We start from the raw sequence: 21661 nt of genomic DNA, 5'->3' as shown, positions 1-21661 counted from the left end.
CATTTGGTAAAAACGGTCTCTTTGAAAAAGCATGTCCTGCAGAACCGATCAAAGTGTGGGACACTGTCTGAAGATGTGGGAGAAGGGCACAGGGGATAAAAATGCTGCGCATTGCCACATAAAGCGGAACGTCTGCTCACCTTATTGTTGCTGATTTCAAAACTCTATTTTTTAATGTAGTTTGTTAGTTTTTTTTACGAGCGTGTTAGACTGTGCTTTCACCGGCAGAGGGAGACAAATGAAACTGCAAAAACACTCGCGAGATGAGACAAATCTCACGAACCCCGAGCCGTCTCTTTAATTCTCGCGGGATTTCCGAGTTCCTCCTCTTTCACTCCCTGTAGCCAACATGGCAGTCGGCAAGAATAAGAGGCTGACCAAAGGCGGCAAAAAGGGTGCCAAAAAGAAGATGTAAGTTGGACATTCAGACATTGTTGTGTGAGCAACACTTCGCTTTTTTCGTTGGTGTCATTTTGGTGTGAAATGGGTGAAGGATGAAGCCGATTTTAGGTGGATGTTAAGCGGCCAGTGCTAGTGTCGGCACCGCCGGCCCCAGTGGCGCTGAGCTGTAGCATGATGTCTCCTTTCATGCTCTTAGACTTTATGTAGTTAAAGTTGATTTTATTATGTGCGAGCAGCTCATTTGGAGTATCACCAGCACAGTAAGGGAAAGCTCAAGTAATTTGGTTGCTAGCTAGCGCCTGCAATCTTATATGCTAAAGGCTACTGAATGTTAGCTTAACTGTAGGCGAGCTTGTCTGGCAACATGGCAGTCGGATCCTACGGCTAAGAGTTAATGTATCTAACTTATAACACCATGTGGTGCAGACAATCAGTACGACCGAGCTAGTCCGTTAGGAAATCGTGAAATCGATTAGAGTAGTGGTTATTCCACGGTGTTTGCTAATCCGAGCAGTGTCCTTTCTCGTACTGGTATTCAAGCATGGCTGAGATGATTGTGAATTAATACTTTCTACTCTCCTGCAGTGTGGACCCTTTCTCCAAGAAGGACTGGTATGATGTCAAGGCACCAGCCATGTTCAACATCCGCAATCTTGGCAAGACCTTGGTCACCAGGACTCAGGGAACCAGTAAGTCTGCATTGTGCGAAGGCTGTTGTGGCTGTTGTGTGTGTTGTATGCTAATGTTGTTTTCTGTAAAGAACAGAAGTGTCATTCTTTGATTCAGTGAAACTCTGGCAGTAGTAGTAAAGATCAGCTTTAGAATTGTGTAGGTGATGCATTGTTTTCTAATGCTGTCCATAATTATCTGAGAGTATCCTTGGCGTACAGTGGGAATGTGTGATGACAAACTGTTTCGTCCCAAATGAGGGGCCTGATTACTTACGAGATCAACTGCCTTTCCCATTATCAGTACTTCAGCTTCCAGAGACTTCTCGTTACCTTTCAACCCTTTAACCTTTTTTCGTACCTCTTGTACCACACAGGAATCGCCTCAGATGGTCTGAAGGGACGTGTGTTTGAAGTGAGCCTCGCTGATCTCCAGAATGATGAGGTGGCCTTCCGCAAGTTCAAGCTCATCACTGAGGATGTTCAGGGCAAGAACTGCCTCACCAACTTCCACGGCATGGACCTGACCCGTGACAAGATGTGCTCCATGGTCAAGAAGTGGCAGGTGATGGTCACATTTTTCACCAGTGGTGCCAGATAGCTGATGATGTCACTTATGCCAATGTGTTTGTTGAGATTTGGCTACAGGGCTACACTATGTATGGTCTTGGTGTGAACATTCAGGTTTGTATACGGTATATTTATGCTGAAGTGTAAATATTGGGACTCAACACATTAGAAGGAAAAGAAAGACTTATGAGAAATGTCTTCCATGACCAGTATAAAGGGGGAAGTAATCCAATGTAATGTGGTATGTTTTAAAGCTTTTTAGATATACTTCTTTAATATACTGTCTTTTAAAAAATAATAATTACAAAACAGGAGCTTTGAGAAGTCAATATAATCACCAATGCTGCTTGGCGATGGAGAATTCTGAGTACTGGCATCCTCACAGGGCTTTTTGTCAGTGCCCCTCATGCTCTGCTGGGAGAGTGCACAGTTGATGTTTGTGCGAAGCTCTTTCACACATGCGATATGGGTTGCTGAGGATACTGGGAGCTTATTTTTGCAATAAGCCTCCACCTTTCCACAGCATTGTGTGTGCTGTTCGTGCTGTTCTTGTTTCAGAAGTGAGTGAAGCCTGTGCTGATGGATCCCTTCATTGTTTGTTAATGACATGAAGTTAATTCTGGTCAGTGGCTTAAATGTTGGGCCTATGAGATGTGTCGGCAGTTAAAATTATCTGAAGTGGTCAACCACTACAGTAGTAAGCTGGTGAGTGCAAGCAATGGGCCATCGCTAGTTAAGTCCATTCACAAAACCCTGTTTGCGTAAACATAAATTCAGGTTCACAGCGGGGTTTCATCCAGTCCCAGAGGCAGAGTGCACTCTAGAACTCAGTCTATCAAAGGACTAACATGTTGTTTGACTTTTGCTTGCACGAAATTAAAATGATAAATCATGTTAAGACGTAAGTGCGTACAGTCATCTGATCTGTAAATTGTATTTATTTTTTGGCCCGAGACAGCGGTTATTAAAGTGTTGGGTCTTCTCAGCAGGCGCTGGTAAAATATTTTGGATTTGAGTGTGTTGGTCATATATTCATAATTTTGTAGTGTTGTTTACAGCAATGGTAGCAGCAAAGTCTGAGTGCACCAATGCTCTTTGAAACGCAAGCAACAAAGTGTCATTTCATGTTGGCTCTTCCCATTCAAAAATCAAAGGCCACTTTATTAGATACACCTGGGATATCTAGTGTGTTCAGCTATTCGTTATACTTTCAAGCTTGTCAATGTTGTATATTGGACTATTACATCTGAGATTTCCCAACATTTTATCCGCTCAGATGGCATACATGTGGACAGCGAGCAGTAGAATCATAGACTGTTGTAGAACAAAACTGGAAATGTAGAAGCTTTCTAAATGTAGAATATGTGGCAGAGTTGTCGCATTAGACTTCACAGCTATACCTAGTGCCTTGGCAGACAAGTGTACACCTCAAACCATTTACTAGTGACTCCAGATTAACAAAACTTTCAAGTTGGGTTTTAATGCATTTTGGTTCGGAAAAAGAAACGTGAGAAGCACATTGAAGGAACACGAGCAGAAAGTTTGTTACAGACCGATGCGTTTTAAGGCGGCACTGTTAATGTCATCATTATTTTTCTGCTCAGACCATGATTGAGGCCCATGTGGATGTGAAGACCACTGATGGCTACCTTCTGCGTCTTTTCTGTGTGGGTTTCACAAAGAAGCGTGCTAATCAGATCAGAAAGACCTCCTACGCCCAGCACCAACAGGTCCGCCAAATCCGCAAGAAGATGATGGAGATCATGACACGTGAGGTTCAGACCAATGACCTGAAGGAAGTGGTCAACAAGTTGTAAGTCTCATGTTTCTGACTAAAGCACAGATGGCATTATTAATTTAAGATTGAGCTAATTATATCTCTGAGTGCACTCAGGTTTTGTGTGTGTCGCAATTGATGGTTTTAAATGAATGCGTTTGCTTTTTCGTATTCCAGGATCCCTGACAGTGTTGGCAAGGACATCGAGAAGGCATGCCAGTCCATTTACCCTCTGCACGATGTGTACGTTCGCAAGGTCAAGATGCTTAAGAAGCCCAAGTTCGAGTGTAAGTAATGCATGTTAGTATTTACAGTGTTTCTTTTGTTTGTGGGAACAAAAGATGACAATGTTTCGGTCCCATATGATCACCTGATTACCTAATTGAGATCAGCTGATGTTCCCTTGCAACATGCTAGTTGACAAGCAGACATTCTTGGTTTAATTGAATGAAATGTTACAACTATGTCTTTGCCATTACATATGTATGACAAACTGTCATTTGCAAGTTGTCAGTAATGGTTTGATCAGTCAGTTAAATTCCCTGTCCTCCCTTGCAGTGGGCAAGCTGATGGAGCTCCATGGTGAGGGTGGTGCTGCTGGTGCTGCAAAGGCTTCCGGTGATGACACTGGAGCCAAGGTGGAGAGGGCTGATGGCTATGAGCCCCCCATTCAGGAGACAGTGTAAAAACACCCTGATTTGAATAAAAAATGTAAATGACCAACAAACTGTCCTGTTTCTCTTTGTCAGTAAAGTAATGCAGTCGTTCAGTCAGTGCATGTAAGGAGGGGATAAAATGCTACAAAATCCAGCACTCTCGAAGGAACTAGTCACCAGATAAAAGGTGGATGCTGCAGAATTAGCAGTGCATTAGGTCTTGTTTGTATAAAAGGTAACTGACCTGAATTCAATTTATTCTTCAGTGTAGAAGATGCCTGTGTTTCCAGTATCTGTGGTAAAACTCTTGCAGTATGCACAGGTCCTGTTAAATCACATTACTGAAGCTTACTAAAATTATAGCAGTAATATTCCCCCCCCAAAATGGTGTGATTTAATTTCATCTCAGTAAAGAACACTTTGAAAGTGAAATTCATTTGTAATGGGAAGAAAATAAAACCACTAGATGGTGCTAGTGTACATCTGGTCAAATCGAAAATGCTTACCAAGAAACCAACATCGTCCACCATTTGTAATATTTTTATTGATTATTCAGTAAACATTTTTCAAGTGGACTTAAAGTTGGATTACTTGTAGGTAAAATACTGCATTCAACTTAAAGTCAGTTCAGGCTTCTGCTGCTGTGAACAAGTCACTGGAGCTTCAGGTCATCCAGCTGTGCTTTGCACCGAGCAAAAGTCCATGTGGCTTTAATCCAGTACTTGCACGTAGTTTTTAGGAACCAAGGCCCGTTTGCCCCTCAGGTCCCCTAAAAACCATTCATCATCTATGGACTCGAGATTGGTTACAATATCCCCAACCTGTAAAAGAAGAGGAAATGTGGTTTTACATGTAATGAGGAATTTATTGTTTACTCATGTAAGATGGAATCACATCAGTACCCGCAGGGAGAGCTCCTCATCACAGGTTGATGCGAAGCTGTACAGAGCCCTGGCTCTCCCGCCTCCAGCAGCTCCATTCTCCTGGTTATTAAACGGCTGCTGGCCTGTAAAGGGCAAGATTTGAAGGAACACTTGCAAATCAGATCTCATTGAGCATGATCCTATACTCTTGTTTCTTGAACTTTTAGAACAGTGTATTTAGCGGATGCATGTGATAAACAGTGAAGCTTTGGGGGCAAACATTGCTTCTCACTGTGTCATGCTACAGAGCAGCATGACATAAAAAGCGAGGTCTTTGTCCATCTTCTCACACCTGATTTTCTCTACCAAAAACGCACAGTATAAAAACACGGGCGTTTCAAAACGAAACTCTTCAGCTCAAATGTTAATGACATCACACCTGTGGTGCTTTCCGCATAATTCCTGGGGAAGAGGCCCTCCCTGCCGTTGAGCCTGCCACAGCTCCACTCAGCATCCATGTGCTTGGTGACGAGGATACAGTCGCCCTGTTGAAAGGACAGCTCTTCCTCTGTCCTCCCTGCATAATCATACAGAGCCACCACCCACTCCACGTCAGAGTGAGACGCCTACAAAAAAAGAGCAAAATACACAAATGTTCAGTGCACCTGCGGAAAACTTAACTATAACAAAACTATTATATATTTTGCTCAAAACACAGGGTCAAATTGCATGACCAACATTGTCTGGATTTATTATCGTGCTTGTGTTGGTTACCTGAGCAGGTTTGCCAGCCTCAGGGTGCATGCTTGGAGAAGCGGCAGCCATCCCTGTGTGAACAAAATTAAATCAAGGAACAAACAGAAAATTCTGTGGCCACATTTTGTGACAGTCCTCAATAATGTATTGGTGTGCTATTAATAATTCAATATTGCTGCCATTGAGGAGACTGGTGTCAGCCTTTTTGTATTATTTCTTTTACTGAGCAGGAGTTTGCATTATTCATGTGAATGCTTTGCTTTAACTTTTCAACTTTTTTCCTCAATTTATAGTATTTAAAGCACAGATGTCGAACTCCAGGCCTTGAGGGCCAGTGTCCTGCAGGTTTTAGATGCGTCCTTGATCCAACACAGCTGATTTAAATGGCTAAATTACCTCCTCAACATGTCTTGAAGTTCTCCAGAGGCCTGGTAATGAACTAATCATTTGATTCAGGTGTGTTGACCCAGGGTGAGATCTAAAACCTGCAGGACACCGGGCCCTCAAGGCCTGGAGTTCGACACCCCTGATTTAAAAAGTATTTGTAGGACAACAATGCACTACTCGTAACCTCTGATCTGTAATTCTAAACTCCTGTCTATAGCTGGGCTTTTGTAAACAATTACTTAATTAAAGTCAAACACAAGTGCAAATTCTTGACATGCCACAGAGAGTATGTACCAGCCAGCATGAAGTAAAGACGCTCATAAAAGCTCTTCAGTGAAAGATACAAAACGTCGGCATGTTGTAGTGTGGATATTCACACAGATAAATGTATGTATGTACAGTTTAAAAGTCAGCACATAGTGAGCGTCTGAGTGTCTTCAGAAAATCTTACCGGGCAGTGCGACCTTCTTACTGGGTTTCTGACTCGGGGGTGGAGGCAGATCTTCAATGACGTCTACAAAGTTAAGGGGGAAGATGCCAGTGTGGCCGCCGATCTGTCCCCGTGCCCAGTCCTGTCCCATATACTCCTTCAGCTGGATCACATCACCCTCAGAGAACGACAGCTCATCACTGTGCTCCCCTTCAAAGTCGAACCTCGCCATACACCTGGGACCACTTTAAGGGTATATTAAACATCCAGTTAGCCCATCATGCTGGTTTGTAAAGGCTGATCCAAACATTTTATGCTGCAAAGACAGTACCTGACTTTTGCAGGTGTTGGTGGCGGCTTTGGTTTCCTTTCTGGGAGGGGTTTTGGTGAATCCAACTAATCAAAAAGAAAACAAAAGTTAAAAGCATTTGCCTTGCTTTTTGATTGTCACTAAATAGGTGAAGAATGCACTGAAACCTACCAGGACTTTGACATGATTGATGGGAAAGAAACCAGTAGATCCCCTACAGGTGCCCCTGTACCACTCGCTGTCCACCTTCTCCACCATGGTCACAATATCTCCCGCTCTCAGACTCAGCTCTCCGGGGCCCTCTGAGGACCAAACTCTTCACAATCAATCATTCAGTGCAAACAATCAAATACAACAAATACATCTACACTTACAGGCCACTTCATTAGGTACACCCGTTCAACTGTTTGTTAATGCTGATGGCTGATCAGCTGATCACATGGTGGTAACCCAGTGAATTTAAGTATATAGACATGGTCATGCTTAAGTTTAAAGCATGGCACACTGGCACACTTTGGGCCCCTTAGTGCCATCAAAGATATTTGATGGTTTCTTGAATGTGAATTAGTTCACTGTACTCAAATGACCTCCACCTGTGATATGTGGTATAGCAGGAGTTCTGCATCGTGGATGTGCAAATCTGCAGTTGTCTATCAGGAATGTTTCCGGCACCGTGTTGAATCTATGCCATGAATAATTAATACAGGCCAAACTGGTACTAGCAAGGTGTACCCAATAAAGTGGCCATCAGTGTCTATGATTCTTTTCAGACAATATGCATTTTATCAGCAGGAGAGGTTGTTGTTTAGAGTGTTCACTGTAGCACGGACACAAAGAGGCCAGCAGAAATAAGAAACTATTTGTTATTTAGGGAGCATTAGAGGTAGATCTAGGCGTGGTTGTCAATTTTGGACTGACCTCCTTTCTATTGCATTTCTTTTCTGGAAAACAAGCTAGTCTTGGTCAAAGTTAACGCTAATTCTTACTAGTTAGCCCCCATTATCTTGTGCCATATAAACCATCACCTCCTGACTTCACCAGAAAGAATTGTCTCCAAAGATTAAAAGAAAAAAAAAATGCATATGCATATGCATTTCTAAATTTAGTGGGAGGCCCTTGGGTTAGCCCCCTGTCTACAGAGATTACACTATACTAACCTCCCTCCCCTCTTGACTGGAAACCTATAATTGTATTTGTCCTCTTAATTAAAATGCCACAACAAATCCAGACAAAGAACAGCCTGAAATGTCAAAAATATTCTATTAAACAGTTATTCAAGAAACCGATGCTTCACCTGGATCGAAGTCATGTACGACCTGCACCTTTAGCCCAGTTTGGTCAGAATCCTGCACAAAAAGGAACAAAGACTTTAAAGTATAACACATCAGGACAGACTGGTAACAACAGCATCAACGGATCAGGTGGCAAAAAACATTCACTGACTCATAATAAAAGGCTGAGTCACCTGTGGTGAAGATTCATCCGAGGAAAGGGGAGTTATAATCTTCATGCAGGACTTGTGGACTTTTCCTCTAGTTTGTCCAACTTGGCACTCCAATTCATTGTGATTAATTTCTCTGAGCAGCAGCAGCACTTCGTTTTTCTATTGAAAGGCCAACAGTACACAAAGGACTTAATGATGTGCTTAACAATGATGAGCTGCAGGCCACATATGTGCTGGTAAAACTAGTTTGGTCACCTGGAATGACAGCTCTCTTGAACTACTCCCTTTGTAGTCAAAGCTTGCAATCCCATGGGGAAGCTGCAACTAGTAGGAGAAAGAAAAAAATTATATTATCAAGCCCTCACTAAGCCGTTGTAGAAACAAGCCTGGAGTTTTTATGCATGCAGTCTCTCACAGTGTATTTGTTGTAGAGGCGGTGGCCTGGGTTGGGCCTTGGGGGTAAGACGAGTTCTTTCCTGTGGGGCTTCTCTGGCTGGAGTTTAGGTGAAGCGTCCCATGACAGCGACTGAGAGCGACCTGTGGCTTTGAAGATTTGGGGAGGCCTTCCCGGGGCTATTTTGGCAGCAGGTGGGCGAGGTGGGAGGCTTTTGTTCACACTTGGCTTCCTGAAGTGCAAAATTGTGCACAACTTGAGCGGGACATACTCAAAGTGTCCTACAGTTTGATATCTGATTGTTTTCCCCCCTGCACTTACCGAGGTGGCAGAGATGGCATTGGCATAGCACTGAAAGGCTCCTGGAAAAAGAATCAGGGCAAAAGATGTGAAGCACAACTAGCTGAAGCTCAACAGCAGGCAGCGGGTTTAGGAGGCAAGAGTTTCATCAGAAGATGCACTTTAATGAGGTTTAAGGCTTTCCTGTGATCCAAATCATACCTGGAGGGACAAGCTGGACTGCAGGCTTTTTTTGTGGTTCATTGAGTTGTTTAGTGAGCCCACGGGGTTCTGAATTGGAAGAGGAGGAGGATCATCCCAGGAGGAATCTGACATTAAAAAAAAAGGCATACTGAGCAGCAGTGCTTCATGTGTACAGGATAAATAAAGTGAAGGTAGGTAAGAGTTCAGTGCGCAGTTACCACATGCTGCATACATGTCAGATAAACACATCAGTGTTTTGACATAAATCAAACATCAGTCAATCGCTTAAGGCTTACTGAACCTACCTGAACTGGTTTTGCTGGGGACCCTGATGGTGGTTGGTCGTTTCGGCAGGCTTGGCACGGTGACGGAGCCTCCATTGATGTTAGAGTTACGCGGCGGTTTAAATGGCATCGGATCTGAGCAATGAGACACCTCATGAGTGTACAGCTTTGCTTTTGTGTTGCACCAACCTAACTCAGGACCTCCGGTGTACATTAATGTCATAAAAGTCAAGCAGAACGTTGTTGTTATTTGCAATCGAGATGAGAAGAGCTTAAGGTTTACTTAAAGGGAGCATTTGGCATTGTAGGAAATAAGGCTGGGGGGGAAACTGTGCATTCGCATTTCTTAGCCATTCCTCCAGTCACTACATAGTTTTGTGCAGCATCTCTGACCACGATGTAACCAAACAACCATTCATTAGGTTTCTTTAAATGTCAAATATCTGCCAGTGACACCAATCAAAGATTCTGCTCTCTTTTCTCAGCTTCTTATGGTTGTCACTTAAACACCAGTAAGATCTTTGCAGGCAAGATAACCTTCTTAACCACAATTTATAGGATTTCTTCTTACATTAATAAAGTCAAATAAAGGATTTTTATATGAAAGCAGATTGAAAAACCCAAAACAAAACAGTAGGTCGATTAACACAGAAACTGGAGATGAAAAACGTAAACACGTGCTTTTGGAGCAGTGCATTTTATTTGCACTTACTTATTGGAGTCTCCACATACTCTTTCTCTCTGACCACGGAGGCCGAGTTGTGGTTGTTTATATTCAGATTGGGTTTGAGTGGTTCCTTCACCGGAGGTATAGGTGGAAAAGGTGAATATTCAGGTGGAAAAGGTGAAGATTCTTCCTCATACACCTGACTGATTCTGGTCAGCGGAGAGCGTGATATTTGTGACATTGCACCCTTGCTGTGTAAAGCCTCCAGTTCCTCCCTTATTGATAGACCTGCGGGTTTCTCAGGAGGCTGAGGTCTGGGGGCTGTCATAGCGTTTTTAAAGATGTTTGCCCCCGATATGTTTTGACTGTCATCGTCTATACTCGGGGTAAACGGAGGTTTGAGAGCTACAAAAGGTTTAGCAGCAACCGGAGGTCTAATGGATGGCTTCCTGGCAGGAAGCTGCGGTTTGCTAGATTCATTCCCATTTCCGTCCTCGCCGGTAGCCTGGCTCTCAAAGGCCTGGATCGTGGCCCGGATGCTACGTTGATTGTTGCTGCCGCTCATCTCGTCAGGAGCATCTTCACTTTGCGAGGATTCGTCGGCTTGATCAGTGATGCCACCGCCCTGCTCGCACTCGTTATCTGCACCGAAAACCTCCAACAACTCCTTTAAATACTTATTTGAGTGGAACTCCTGGTTATCAGATTGAATATCCCCAAAACTTTCACAGATTTCAACCAAAGTCTGAACTTTAGCCTCCTCTTCGGGTGCTTGCTTAAGGGATTTCGTGCGAGGGCGTGGAACGGGACGTTGGCTGCGATTGGAGTTTGAAGGTGAAAGAGTGGCGTCACCAGGTTCAGGGGCAACAGAAGGATGGTTTACGGGAATGTTCCAGTGGACAGTTACAGATCGGACGCACGTGTGCGTGGAGTCTTGCTGTCGAAGTTGCTTTCCATCAGAGCCAGGATCACTTTGGTCCTCAGCGTTTGTGAGCGCTGCAGTATTTGTCACAACCTTCTCTGCTGCTTTTCTGTCTGCTTGTTTCGGCAGCAAGGGCCTGGGTGGCTTTTGTGGCTTTGTACCTGGAAACATGAAGAACCACGGTGTTTAGAGTCAAACCTGCTATGAATGCTCAGCAGACAGTAACGATCCTTTTATGCCTCACCAGCAGGTCTTTTCTCCGCTAACGGTGGAGTGTCACCACGCTGTGTGACGGCAGCGGTAGGGTCAGCCTGTGTGGCGCTTGTGGCTGTGCAGCTGCTCCGGCGGGGGGCTGGAGTGGGCTTTACAGTGTGTTCCTCCCCAGTCTTCTCTTTGATCACCTGGTCATTGGATGGTGGGAGTGGAGTCATTAAAAGAGAGATTTTCCCACATTTTCTCAGTTGCTATGACATTTCTGTGTCGTGTATCTAGAATAATAGAATTATTGAACTTTCTACTATTGTTATTATGACTCTTTTCATTAGGCATGCTTTCATAGGTTGATCCAGGCATGTTTGGACCCAACATTTGAACCTTTCAGTCAAAGCATTTGAGTCTGCGTGCCTGTGTTGTTGTTTGTTTTTTTAAATAGGTAACACTGAGACACTGTGGCTCAGGTCAAACCTACCTGGGACACAGAGCCTGGCTGAGGAGGAGGGGAAACCACCGAGGATCCTGTGAACCAGGTGTTACTTGTCAGAGGCTCTGCTGCTACAAAAGTGATCTGTGGTCGCCTGGAAGACAAATCGCCATAGCACCATGAGGACCCCCCCTCCATGAAACCACCCCCCCGACAAAAACACATCTACACACCCACTTCTCATTTATCTTTAATGCAGTTTATTTACTGATGATTACTTTTTAGATTCGTTAGCAAAAGCACAGTTCTCTGAACCACATGGCACAAATCAGATATTTGGTTTCATTAAGCTTTTAAGAAGCAAACAATACAGGCGAGATGTAAAGAGTAGGAGGATGGGAACATTTTACTGTACCTCCTGTCTCTGTTGTTGCTCTGAGAGTTTGTTCTCGCTAAAGGAAGAAAGAAAAAAAAAGTAACATGAACTTTGTCACCATTGCACTGTAAGATGTCTGTTCAAGTTAATCATACTACAGATATATTTCTCTCTTAAAAAAAAAAAGCCTGCTGACTCATTACACTTCCACATGAAAAACGTGTGAAGAAACACACCGTAAAAGGCTCTAAACGCTTCTCAGAAGGCCGGTTTAGGCAAACTTACTTCGTTTGATAGCAGCTCGTATTGAGGAGAGAGGTCCTGGACTGAAAAGAGCAGAACAAGAGTCTTGTTTATCATCAACAGCAGGGTCATACTTTTGCAGTGACACCATGGTTAAACAGAAATCTCGTCATTCTTCATTTTAACAATCCTTGCAGTGTAACTCCATGCAGCTCCTCCTTATTGTTGATGATGATCCAAAAATAGATTGACAATAAGGCAGAGATGAATTGCTTAAATATTTTATAGATGTAAATGATAAAAATGTAAGCCGGCAGATGGCAGACTATATTGGATTATTATGGTTAAGGGAAGAGTAAGGTGGTTTACATCAGGTAAAAAGACAAAAATATTTTATACAAGCAGAAAAAAAAAATGTGCTGAAATACATTGAAATAAGTTCTTAGAAATTTCTCAGAGTCCAGAGTTAATTATGCAATTCACATTTCTTAGACTGGGCTGTCTGAAACGAGTCGTTTCATTTCCTTACTTCTGATTGGCTACCTCTCTCAAACGGACGGTTTAAGCAGCAGGTGGGCAGCAATTCTGCTTAAATACAGACTTATTTGCCTCAGACAGCAGCATTAAATGACATCATAGAGATCCAACAGTAGGAAAAAAAAACACTGCTGGATGCAAGTGCTACTTCTCAGCCTCCAATAGACAGTACACACCATGGTATCAAAGTCAATGTCGCCTTGAGTTATTAGATTCAAAAGGTATTCGGAATACTTGACCTCTGACCTTGAGGTCAAGGCCACTGGGATTCAAACTTGTCGGAGATTTTCAGTAGATGAAAATCCAAGGTGACTTCCTTCTTGAGTTATCGCATTCACAAGATTTTCAGAAAACTTGACCTCTGACTTTGACATTGTGATCAAAGTCACTGGGATTCAAAATTGTCCACTTATGATATCCTGCTGGTATCTTACTCCATCAGTATTTTACAGCTGAGGGGTAAAAACTGTCTGAATCCAAATGTTCAGCACAGGTTGAAGCTTTTAAAAACACTGACCACATTTATGAAACTTTATATGCTTAAAAAAATGCATCCACTTTTACAACCACACACAAATAAAAGGCAAAGAATAATAAGTTTCCGCCTTATAGGACAAGAGTAGTATCCCAACAAACACCGTTCATTAATCTGTTTGAACACATCGGGCTAACAAAACCAGGAATCCCAATAAACAGGACAATTTCCTCTTTTGTAACTCTTTTACAAAATACAGGAGGCGAATGTATTGACATCTTTCGTTTGCTTCACTTTCAAACATTCTTTCCTTTTGATCGCAGCACTCTTTGTGCTGGTTGAAAACTATAGAGGTTGAACTAACGTGACAGGGAATTTTCCCTGCTCGTTAAGACCCGAGTCCTGGATCTAAACTATCTGACAAAAGCCCAACAATCCTCCTTTCCTTGTGCTGGGCGGTTAATTTAATTGACTGCTTGAGTTGGAACCACATGGACTTAATAGGTCACAAACAAATCCACGATGCATGAAAGCTTTAAATAACTGGACAGATTTTCAGCTCTACACACATTTGTCTTCTTAACATGTGTAAACACCAAGTGAAAAAAGCAGCACGGTGTCTACTCGTCATTGTGTTGACCTCCTGTCTGTCAGCGAGGATAGATCACCGCATTGTTTGGTCCATTCACAACCTCACCATCAGCATATCTGGCTGTTAAAGGGGACAGAGCCCTGCTTCCAGCTACAGCTGAAGTTTGGTGAAACTGAACAGCTGTAGCTGGATCGAACATACAAAACTTCAGCTCGGCATGAAATCAAATACCTGGAATGCAAATGTTCTTGGTTCTTGGTTCTTTCAGCACCATCTGCAGAGGAAAACAGAGAGAAACAGGTTTTATAAGTGACAATGAATGACGTATGAGAAAAGTTAGATGTATCATGATTGATCATTTTTAGTGCAGTGACTGAGATACTACAGGTCAAGTAACCAGAAGCAATGGCTGCTTTCACTGAATCCAGAAACAAGCTATGTTAACATGACCTTCTGATCGATCATGTGCAATTAACTTAAATCTTTCTGAAAAAACTTGTTATAATGATTGTTATGAAATTTCAACCTTATACGTCAAAATTTTTTTTCAAGAGATATATTTTTGAAAAATGGTCCATTGGCTCACTACCAGCATGAGTCAGTGTTTGGACATGAATATTTCAAACATTATTAAAGATAAAAGCCTGAGAATTTCACTGGCCTTTCTTATCATCAAAAGGAATCAGGATCTAAAATTTAGTACAGATACATCAAAAAATGTCTTAGTATTGGTCAGTTAAAATATTAAAATAAATAAATAAATAAATGAAGCGGTTGTGTAAAGTCACATTTGAGCGCTTACTTAGAAAAAAGCTTCACAAATCAAAAGACAACCAGTGATAATTTCTGAATGGTACAAAGTTGAATTTTACAATGATGCAATTAAACCTGTAGAATACTTTAAGTTCAATACTTAGTCACAACTATGATATAAATGTTATTATCAGATAGTCCTTTGGGTAGAGTAGGTCTTGAAAATGAAAAAATATGCATATAATCAACAAAATTAGTTTCTCATTTATAATTAGAGTACCATCTGGAAACGATCTACTGATATTTTTGTGGTACAACTTGTTATACTTGCTCAATCTAACTTGAAGTTTGAATGAAAATGGCACTTTCTTCGTTTTTGTAACCAGAAATTTGACATTGAAAAGTATTCTGCACATTTTATTTTGTATTATTGCAAAATACAACTATATTCATTCAGAAATTTTTTTACAATATCAGTTTAAAAACAAACAAACAAACAAAAAAAAAAAAACAACCCAAACTTTTACTGTGAGTTCAAATACAAGACGTCACAGGACTGCTTGATTATTTTTCTTCAAATTTTAACTAGTCAATAATTGGACATTTTTAGACGTTGCTCTCCCAAGTTACAGATCCTTATTGACTCTGATGGCAAGGAAGGTCAGAGAAAATCTCATCTTTAATAGCCTTTCAGTCATCCATATGTAAACATTGAAGTTTGGGGAAAAAAAGTATTTGATAGATAAAATTTCACAGCAACGATTAAATAAAAATAAAATCTGTAAGCGAATCAGAGACGGTTGAGCCGTAGGTGCAGGTTCATTTGAGATAGAATGATCTTTCTAAAACATGAGCTGGTCCTACTGGTAAAGCAACTTACTGAGGATCAGAATGAGGATAAAAATGCACAAAAGAAGCAGCAGGTGAAGATGGGAGTTTTTAAAAAGGCAACTAAATATGACATCACGGTCCACGCCAAAGGTCTGAGCCATTGTTTTATAAGACACAAACCCCAGACTCTCCCACTGCTTCCAGACAGTGCTGTGTGAACTAGAAATACAAGAACTGAAACCATGGACAGAAACATGTTGATGAACCAGTTTGGCTAAAATGAACTGGTTTCCTTCAGGAAGCACCATAAACATACGTATAGTTATTTCCTGGACTAATGTGGTCCATGACCTGATCTCTAGGTTTTTACAAACCTAAAGCAGATTTCCAGCATTTATCAGCACAAGCTAAAGAGTAAATTCAGTCATTTAAACTAAAGTCATTTGTCCTTGAAGTTTAATGAAGGCAAGCAGGCAGAGACAGAGGAGGCATTGTTTTTAATGCCTCAAACCTGACGCCCTGACCTAGTTGTTCATGACACGCACCTGTCACACCTGTTACTTGTTATCTGTTTAAGCTATAGTGCTGCTTCCTCAATTTACGCAGCATGTGAGAACACAGCTTCTGTACTTTCACTTGATGACACAGACATTTTTAAGTGGCTACATGATGACACTTTTACACTTAATAAAATGTCAACACTTCATAACAGAAGTCACATAAGTGACACAAAAGCACACCTGCCTGGTCATCTGTATCACTAGAAGTGACACCATGTGCTGACAGCCTTACCTGAGAGAAATTAAAGGAAAAGACATGAAGCGTTCAGCATCCAAAAGGTTATTTCCAATCAATATTTTCTCTCCTGGTCCACCGAGCGTCCCTCTGAACGTGCCAGTGAAGCTGAAGCAAGCAGTCGCACACCCACAGGCAAGAGCAAAAAAAAGAGGGACGGCCGATAATGTCTCAGTGTTTACTCGGCCAATCTGATGAAGTGGAATGTGGTCAATCAGGAAGTGGAGGTTTTCAGTGTAACACTGCACCATATTAATCTTTTACTTGTGAAGTCACAGAAATGTTCACGCGACTCTGTCATCCATACTGTAGGTGACGCGGGTCTACAGCCGTTAAATAATGAACTTCAGCAGCTTTGAATTTACATTTACTCTCTCACCAGGTCAGCATTTATTTCAGGCTTAAACAGTTAACTGTTATATTTCCAGTGCAATATAGAACCTGGCTCTTGAGTATTTGCTTAAAATGTTGAATTAACTAAAGGATTTTAAAAAGAAAATTAAAAATATGATGATAAATGGAAGATCTATTTTAAAAAAAAACAACGATTTCTCAGAGCACCTGAAGAGCACTCATTCAAAGCACTTCAAATATGAGTCCTTGAGTAAATCCAAGTAAGCTAAATGGACTGGTACTTATATATTGCACCTTTCTACTCAGGTGAGCACTCAAAGCACTTTCTACTACTAATCTCATTCATCCAGTCATACGCACACTCATTCAGCACTTTTATCTATGCCTAAGTACTTTCTAGCGTTCACACCCTCACACAGATTTATCATGTGGCAACTCAGGGCAGCTGGAGGAGTCAGGATGAGTTCACTGAGCTTCTGATTGATAGACCTGCTGGTCTACTAGCTGAGCAACCAAAAACCCATAGCTCTAATATGAAGATAAAGTAACCAGCAGTGCTGTGTGATACTGCATGATTTGGCATTGATCTGATATCAAGTCAATGCAGGGCCCGTATTGCCAATACTGATATGAAAATTTCTTTATATATTTTAAAACTGGGCTTTTCTGGAGACCTGGAATGTAAATGTGCCTTTTCTCTAGAGCACAGTCAGCTTCTGCTGTTTAAATCTCTTATAGGCTATAAATAAAATAGACATGACAGTCAAAACTAAAAGATTCAGATATTTTCTGAGTTTGCAGGTTTGAGATGTGTTTTTTCATTTTTTTATTTTTTTAAATACAAATCGTTGGGCTTTGTTTCTATCTTAGAGGATAGAAACAAAGTATCTGGTTACACTTTAAGTAATCATGTAAGCCAGCTGTTTGTGTTCACAGATTCAGGCTTATAGGAATGCAAACGGTACATGTTTTCAAGTTCTTTGAAAGAAAAAGTGAGTTTGAAATATCTGAAAGGTACCAAAGTGAATCCATTTCTCTGTCTGTTGGTGTGAAAAAGAAAGTGATGCAGGCTGATACATTTCGCATGGTTTAAAGTATAAACTCTAAAGCTGAATGCACTTCTAAATGTACTGAATGTAGTTCTGGTTTAATGGATGTCAAAAACCTCCCTATTAGTCATAATTGGCCTCTGCACCAATAACAGCACTGCGGTTTTGTCTTGGTTAAGCTCACCTGTGCGTGAGACGTTAGGCATGAATACCTCACACACACAGAGGTGTGACAAATTAACTGAAACTCTTAACTGATCATGCCTCCCCGTCGCACAGAGATGGACTGATTGTCAAACAACGTGAATCATATGAGTCGCCAGATCTCAGTCCAACAGAATGGCTGTGGGAAGTTTGAGACAGACAGAGCTCTCCGCTATCATGTTCAAAACTTCAAATAAGGGAATGAATGAATTAGGTTTCATCCCTCTAGTAGAACTGCAGTGATATAGGGAATCAACAAGGCATAAATGAGATTTTTCCAGAGTCCTGTGGAGGTTTTGCAAAGTGAACACTGATTTTTGATCCCACCATAACCAGCAGCAAATGCCAGAAACGACAGATTATATCAGCTGGTGAAGGCACACTAGTTTGAATAAGCTTCAGGCAATCTTGTACCATACTTAAACATCATGAAGGTGACTTCAGGCCAAGAACTACCTCATTGTGGTAGGTGAAGAGAACAACAGCAATTAAGCTTATAAAGAGATAACATTTATTTTAAACAGAATTGGGTTCAGCTTATTCTAAATCAGTCCCTATTTCCCGTGTGGCACCCTGGGAAAATGGATTGACCACACATGCATCAGATGGCTGTTAAGGTATATTGATAAGGGCCAAAGTGGAAGAATAACCAACACACTGACCAATGAAGCAACAGGATCATCCCAAATAGAGAAACTGAAACATGTGTTGCACCTGTGTGTAACAATAGAGGCTTTCTTTAAGAGAATTATTTACCATTAGAGATTCACTGACATCAGAAAGCAGCTAAAGTCAGCAGGAAAGGTTTCCCCTTCACAGCCATACTCTCCCTCGAACACATGCTGACGTTACTCAGCACAAGTGGCAGCAGTCACAGAGCAGCTGGTGAAACGAGCACCAAATGGAGAACAATCTGCCTTCAAGTGTCACGCTTCACCAGCATGAGTTAAGAGAGCAGTCAGTTCGATAAGCAAATTTGCTCCCTATCCTGTACAGGTCATCAAGAACATGCTGAAGCACCTTTGGGAGGGAAAAGATTCTAAAGTGTGACTAAGGTCAAAATCCAGGAAGTGCTGCTGCTAACTGTTGAAAACACATTTGCCTTCACTCTAAAAACAAGAGAGCTTAAAGCTGCCAAATGACGATGTCACGAGTGAATAACACAATGTCAGCAGCAGTGTCCGGGAAGATTAGATGGTGTCGATGCAAATGAGTGATTCACAGTGCAAACTTCCCGAAGTAGTATCTGAAGTGGGTCAGACGATTTTCTGTTATTATCACAAGTTCTGTCAATTACATACCACAACGTGTTCATCACACAGCAGCCTGCCTGTTCAGACACTGACTGGAATTTCCATGCAAACAGCTGGTGGAGTCAGGTTGTGGTATGAGAGGGTCTGACACTGCTGGGTTTGACATGGGGTGGGGTTGCTTGCTAGAAAAAACAAAGATTACTTGGGGTAAAACTATCTTGGTACTTAACTGTTGTGGGCAAGCCGGGGCTAAAATGAAGAGCAGCAAATTATGAGTACAGAAGCGGGTGGGAATTTTCTATAATCACAAACTGGATGATTAAAATCCACAGCGCTGTGTGATTATAAGAAACGGAGAAACTGATGTAAATGGCACTTCAGTCAGAGCGTTATTAAATAAAGTAATGGTTTGCTTCCACGCAGAAAATCAGAGCATTACAACAGCCTGCTGCTTTATACTGTGTTCAGATTTCTGAAGCAACATCAAAACATAGTTATTAAAAATCCTTCTGCATTTGCCCAAATTAACCCTAACACCGGTCTCTCAATCCTGCCAGATGGCAAGATCCTGCAGGTCCAAGAGAGGTTTGCACACCTTTTATACATTTCTAGGATTTCTAGGGATCATTCCTCTCTCTCAGTTTCTGTGTTTATATTAGAATAAAACGCTGACTCCTGAATTGTGAGCTTTAAGCAACAGGTTTTATGAATGGAGCATCGTCCCCCGCTTAGCAATGAAGATTTTTCACATTATTTGCTGTTCACATTGCGTTTCTACATGATTTCGTCAATGTTGCAAGTGTTCACACTTGAACCAAGATTCAGCTTTTTCCTAAAAAACGCGCTCTGCAGATAAATCAAAGCCTGATACACCACCATACCCGATGCCTGGCTTGTGCGCTCCCCTTCGTTCTCCTCCTCCTCCTCACGCCTGGATTCTGCCATATTGGTATGAAACGATGTGGAAATTTAAAAAACAGATAAAAAAAAAAGAAAAAAAAAGTTAGATCTTGTGAGCAGCTGGCCACTCAGTCATCTGTGAGCATAACACGACGACGCAGTCGGATGTTGTCCTGTCCACTAGAAGTTTCACCGAGTCCTGCCCCGCTGTGGACAGACAGAGGTGACGACATCCAGTGACCGGACCCCCCGGCAGGAGTCGTTACTGTCGATGTTTGTACGCGGCTTTTTTTTAAAAAACATTATTATTTTATGTCTAATATCTACGTTTATATTGATAAATACCGAGCCGTCAACAGTAATCTTTAGCCTTTATTCTGACTTCATATCACTAATGATAGATACGTGTCGCATTTACGGGTCAACAAGTCAACAATATGATCAATTAGAAAAAGAAAAAAGAGGAATAAAAGAAAAAGAAAAAACCCTGAAAAAACAAACAAACAAAACTTCAGATGATAAAATAGATACCACCACAACAACTTCATCCAAGGCTCTTGTTGATGGATCCCTCCTCCTTGGATATTTTGTATTGCTGAGACAGATTTTTATTTTTTCGTTTCAAATTTGTATAAATCTTTATTTAGAAAATGTCACCGTCAACCAATGAGATTGATGTAAGCTGAAAGTTCCGGGTGTGTCGACAGTCACATGTATCCCGATCCTTTTCACATTCAACATTAATCTTCACCATTAACCACCCTGTATTAATTTACACAGCTTTAATATTCATACGAACCTCCAGTAAGTCAGAACTACACCTACGACCTGCTGCTATAATAACTCTTGACGGTCGTTGACACGTTTCCTTTGAAAGGCTACTCTGGGGAGATGTAATTCATCTGTCTTGCCACCAGATGCCGCTACAGGCTTGCTCATCTTTATAACCATAAACTAAAAAAACCCAAAAACGTCCCTCACTGTCATGGCCAAATCTGTCAAAATATGCCCGATAAAAGTCCCCCTATAAGACTCAATGTAACTACCGGAAATCATGGACAGTTAGATACGTTTGCATCTAACTTCTTAAATTACGACTTGGGCTAAATATATCTTTCAATCAAGCATAAATGGAGGTTGTGTCTCTTCTATAACTCTACAGTATAATTTCATGCTGGAAATCACAATGATTATGATCCCGCTGGAGATATGGGTGGAGTTAGACATGCTGAGGCCCAGATTTATACACAACTTGGAAAGTCGGGGAAGAGTAAACCGTTGTACAGCACCTATTCTTAGCCTGCTTGATCTCAAACCCACACTCTAATCTCGACTTCAGATCTAAATTCTCAAAAATAAATAAGGCGAACTTTTCCCAGATCAGCTCGATTTGGCAGATCTTCTTATGCAGGACGAAAATGATCGAGAGGTTGTGTGCGTCCGAGTGGGACAGTTCAGAAAAAGGTAATAGTTAAAAAAGTACTTACATCTGACACCATTAATTTACAGACTATTATGGCTCCCTGCTTTACAGAATTTACAGGGTGCTAAACGCCGCTAATCATATCGTCACGTGGTTATTTCCCAAAAGGTATTACAAAAAAATGAGAAACACCTCTTCAGTGGACATGACCACTTGGTATTGT

General features: G+C 41.5%; 2 protein-coding genes and 1 non-coding gene across 3 annotated transcripts; 2 read left to right on the top strand and 1 right to left on the bottom strand.

Moving 5' to 3' along the window:
• The first annotated feature begins 318 nt into the window (after positions 1 to 318).
• Positions 319 to 4144, top strand: rps3a (ribosomal protein S3A). Its single transcript, XM_085458993.1, has 6 exons — positions 319 to 411; positions 988 to 1091; positions 1448 to 1635; positions 3245 to 3453; positions 3595 to 3704; positions 3976 to 4144. The coding sequence occupies exons 1-6, from the start codon at positions 350 to 352 to the stop codon at positions 4101 to 4103; spliced, it is 801 nt and encodes a 266-aa protein (XP_085315119.1). The 5' UTR covers positions 319 to 349; the 3' UTR covers positions 4104 to 4144.
• Positions 3751 to 3817, top strand: LOC146707584 (small nucleolar RNA SNORD73). Its single transcript, XR_014921121.1, has one exon. It is a non-coding gene; the product is annotated as a small nucleolar RNA SNORD73 (small nucleolar RNA).
• Positions 4145 to 4498: 354 nt separating the features above from the next.
• Positions 4499 to 20060, bottom strand: sh3d19 (SH3 domain containing 19). The gene is made up of 21 exons (XM_085460767.1): positions 19997 to 20060; positions 14108 to 14150; positions 12315 to 12355; positions 12069 to 12105; positions 11702 to 11807; positions 11258 to 11414; positions 10137 to 11174; positions 9446 to 9559; positions 9159 to 9265; positions 8979 to 9019; positions 8679 to 8889; positions 8519 to 8587; positions 8285 to 8422; positions 8114 to 8165; positions 6991 to 7121; positions 6841 to 6905; positions 6531 to 6754; positions 5711 to 5763; positions 5376 to 5562; positions 4976 to 5079; positions 4499 to 4894 (listed from the first exon to the last, which is right to left on the bottom strand). The coding sequence occupies exons 1-21, from the start codon at positions 20058 to 20060 to the stop codon at positions 4784 to 4786; spliced, it is 3093 nt and encodes a 1030-aa protein (XP_085316893.1). The 3' UTR covers positions 4499 to 4783.
• Between the last annotated feature and the right edge of the window lie 1601 nt (positions 20061 to 21661).

This window comes from Copadichromis virginalis, linkage group LG6 (assembly GCF_057382275.1).
Source record: "Copadichromis virginalis isolate Kocher_CV1m ecotype Utaka linkage group LG6, C_Virginalis_male_GT1.1, whole genome shotgun sequence".
NCBI lineage: Eukaryota > Metazoa > Chordata > Actinopteri > Cichliformes > Cichlidae > Copadichromis > Copadichromis virginalis.
Note: the sequence above shows the minus strand (reverse complement) of the source record. Positions and strands in the feature narration are given on the sequence as shown.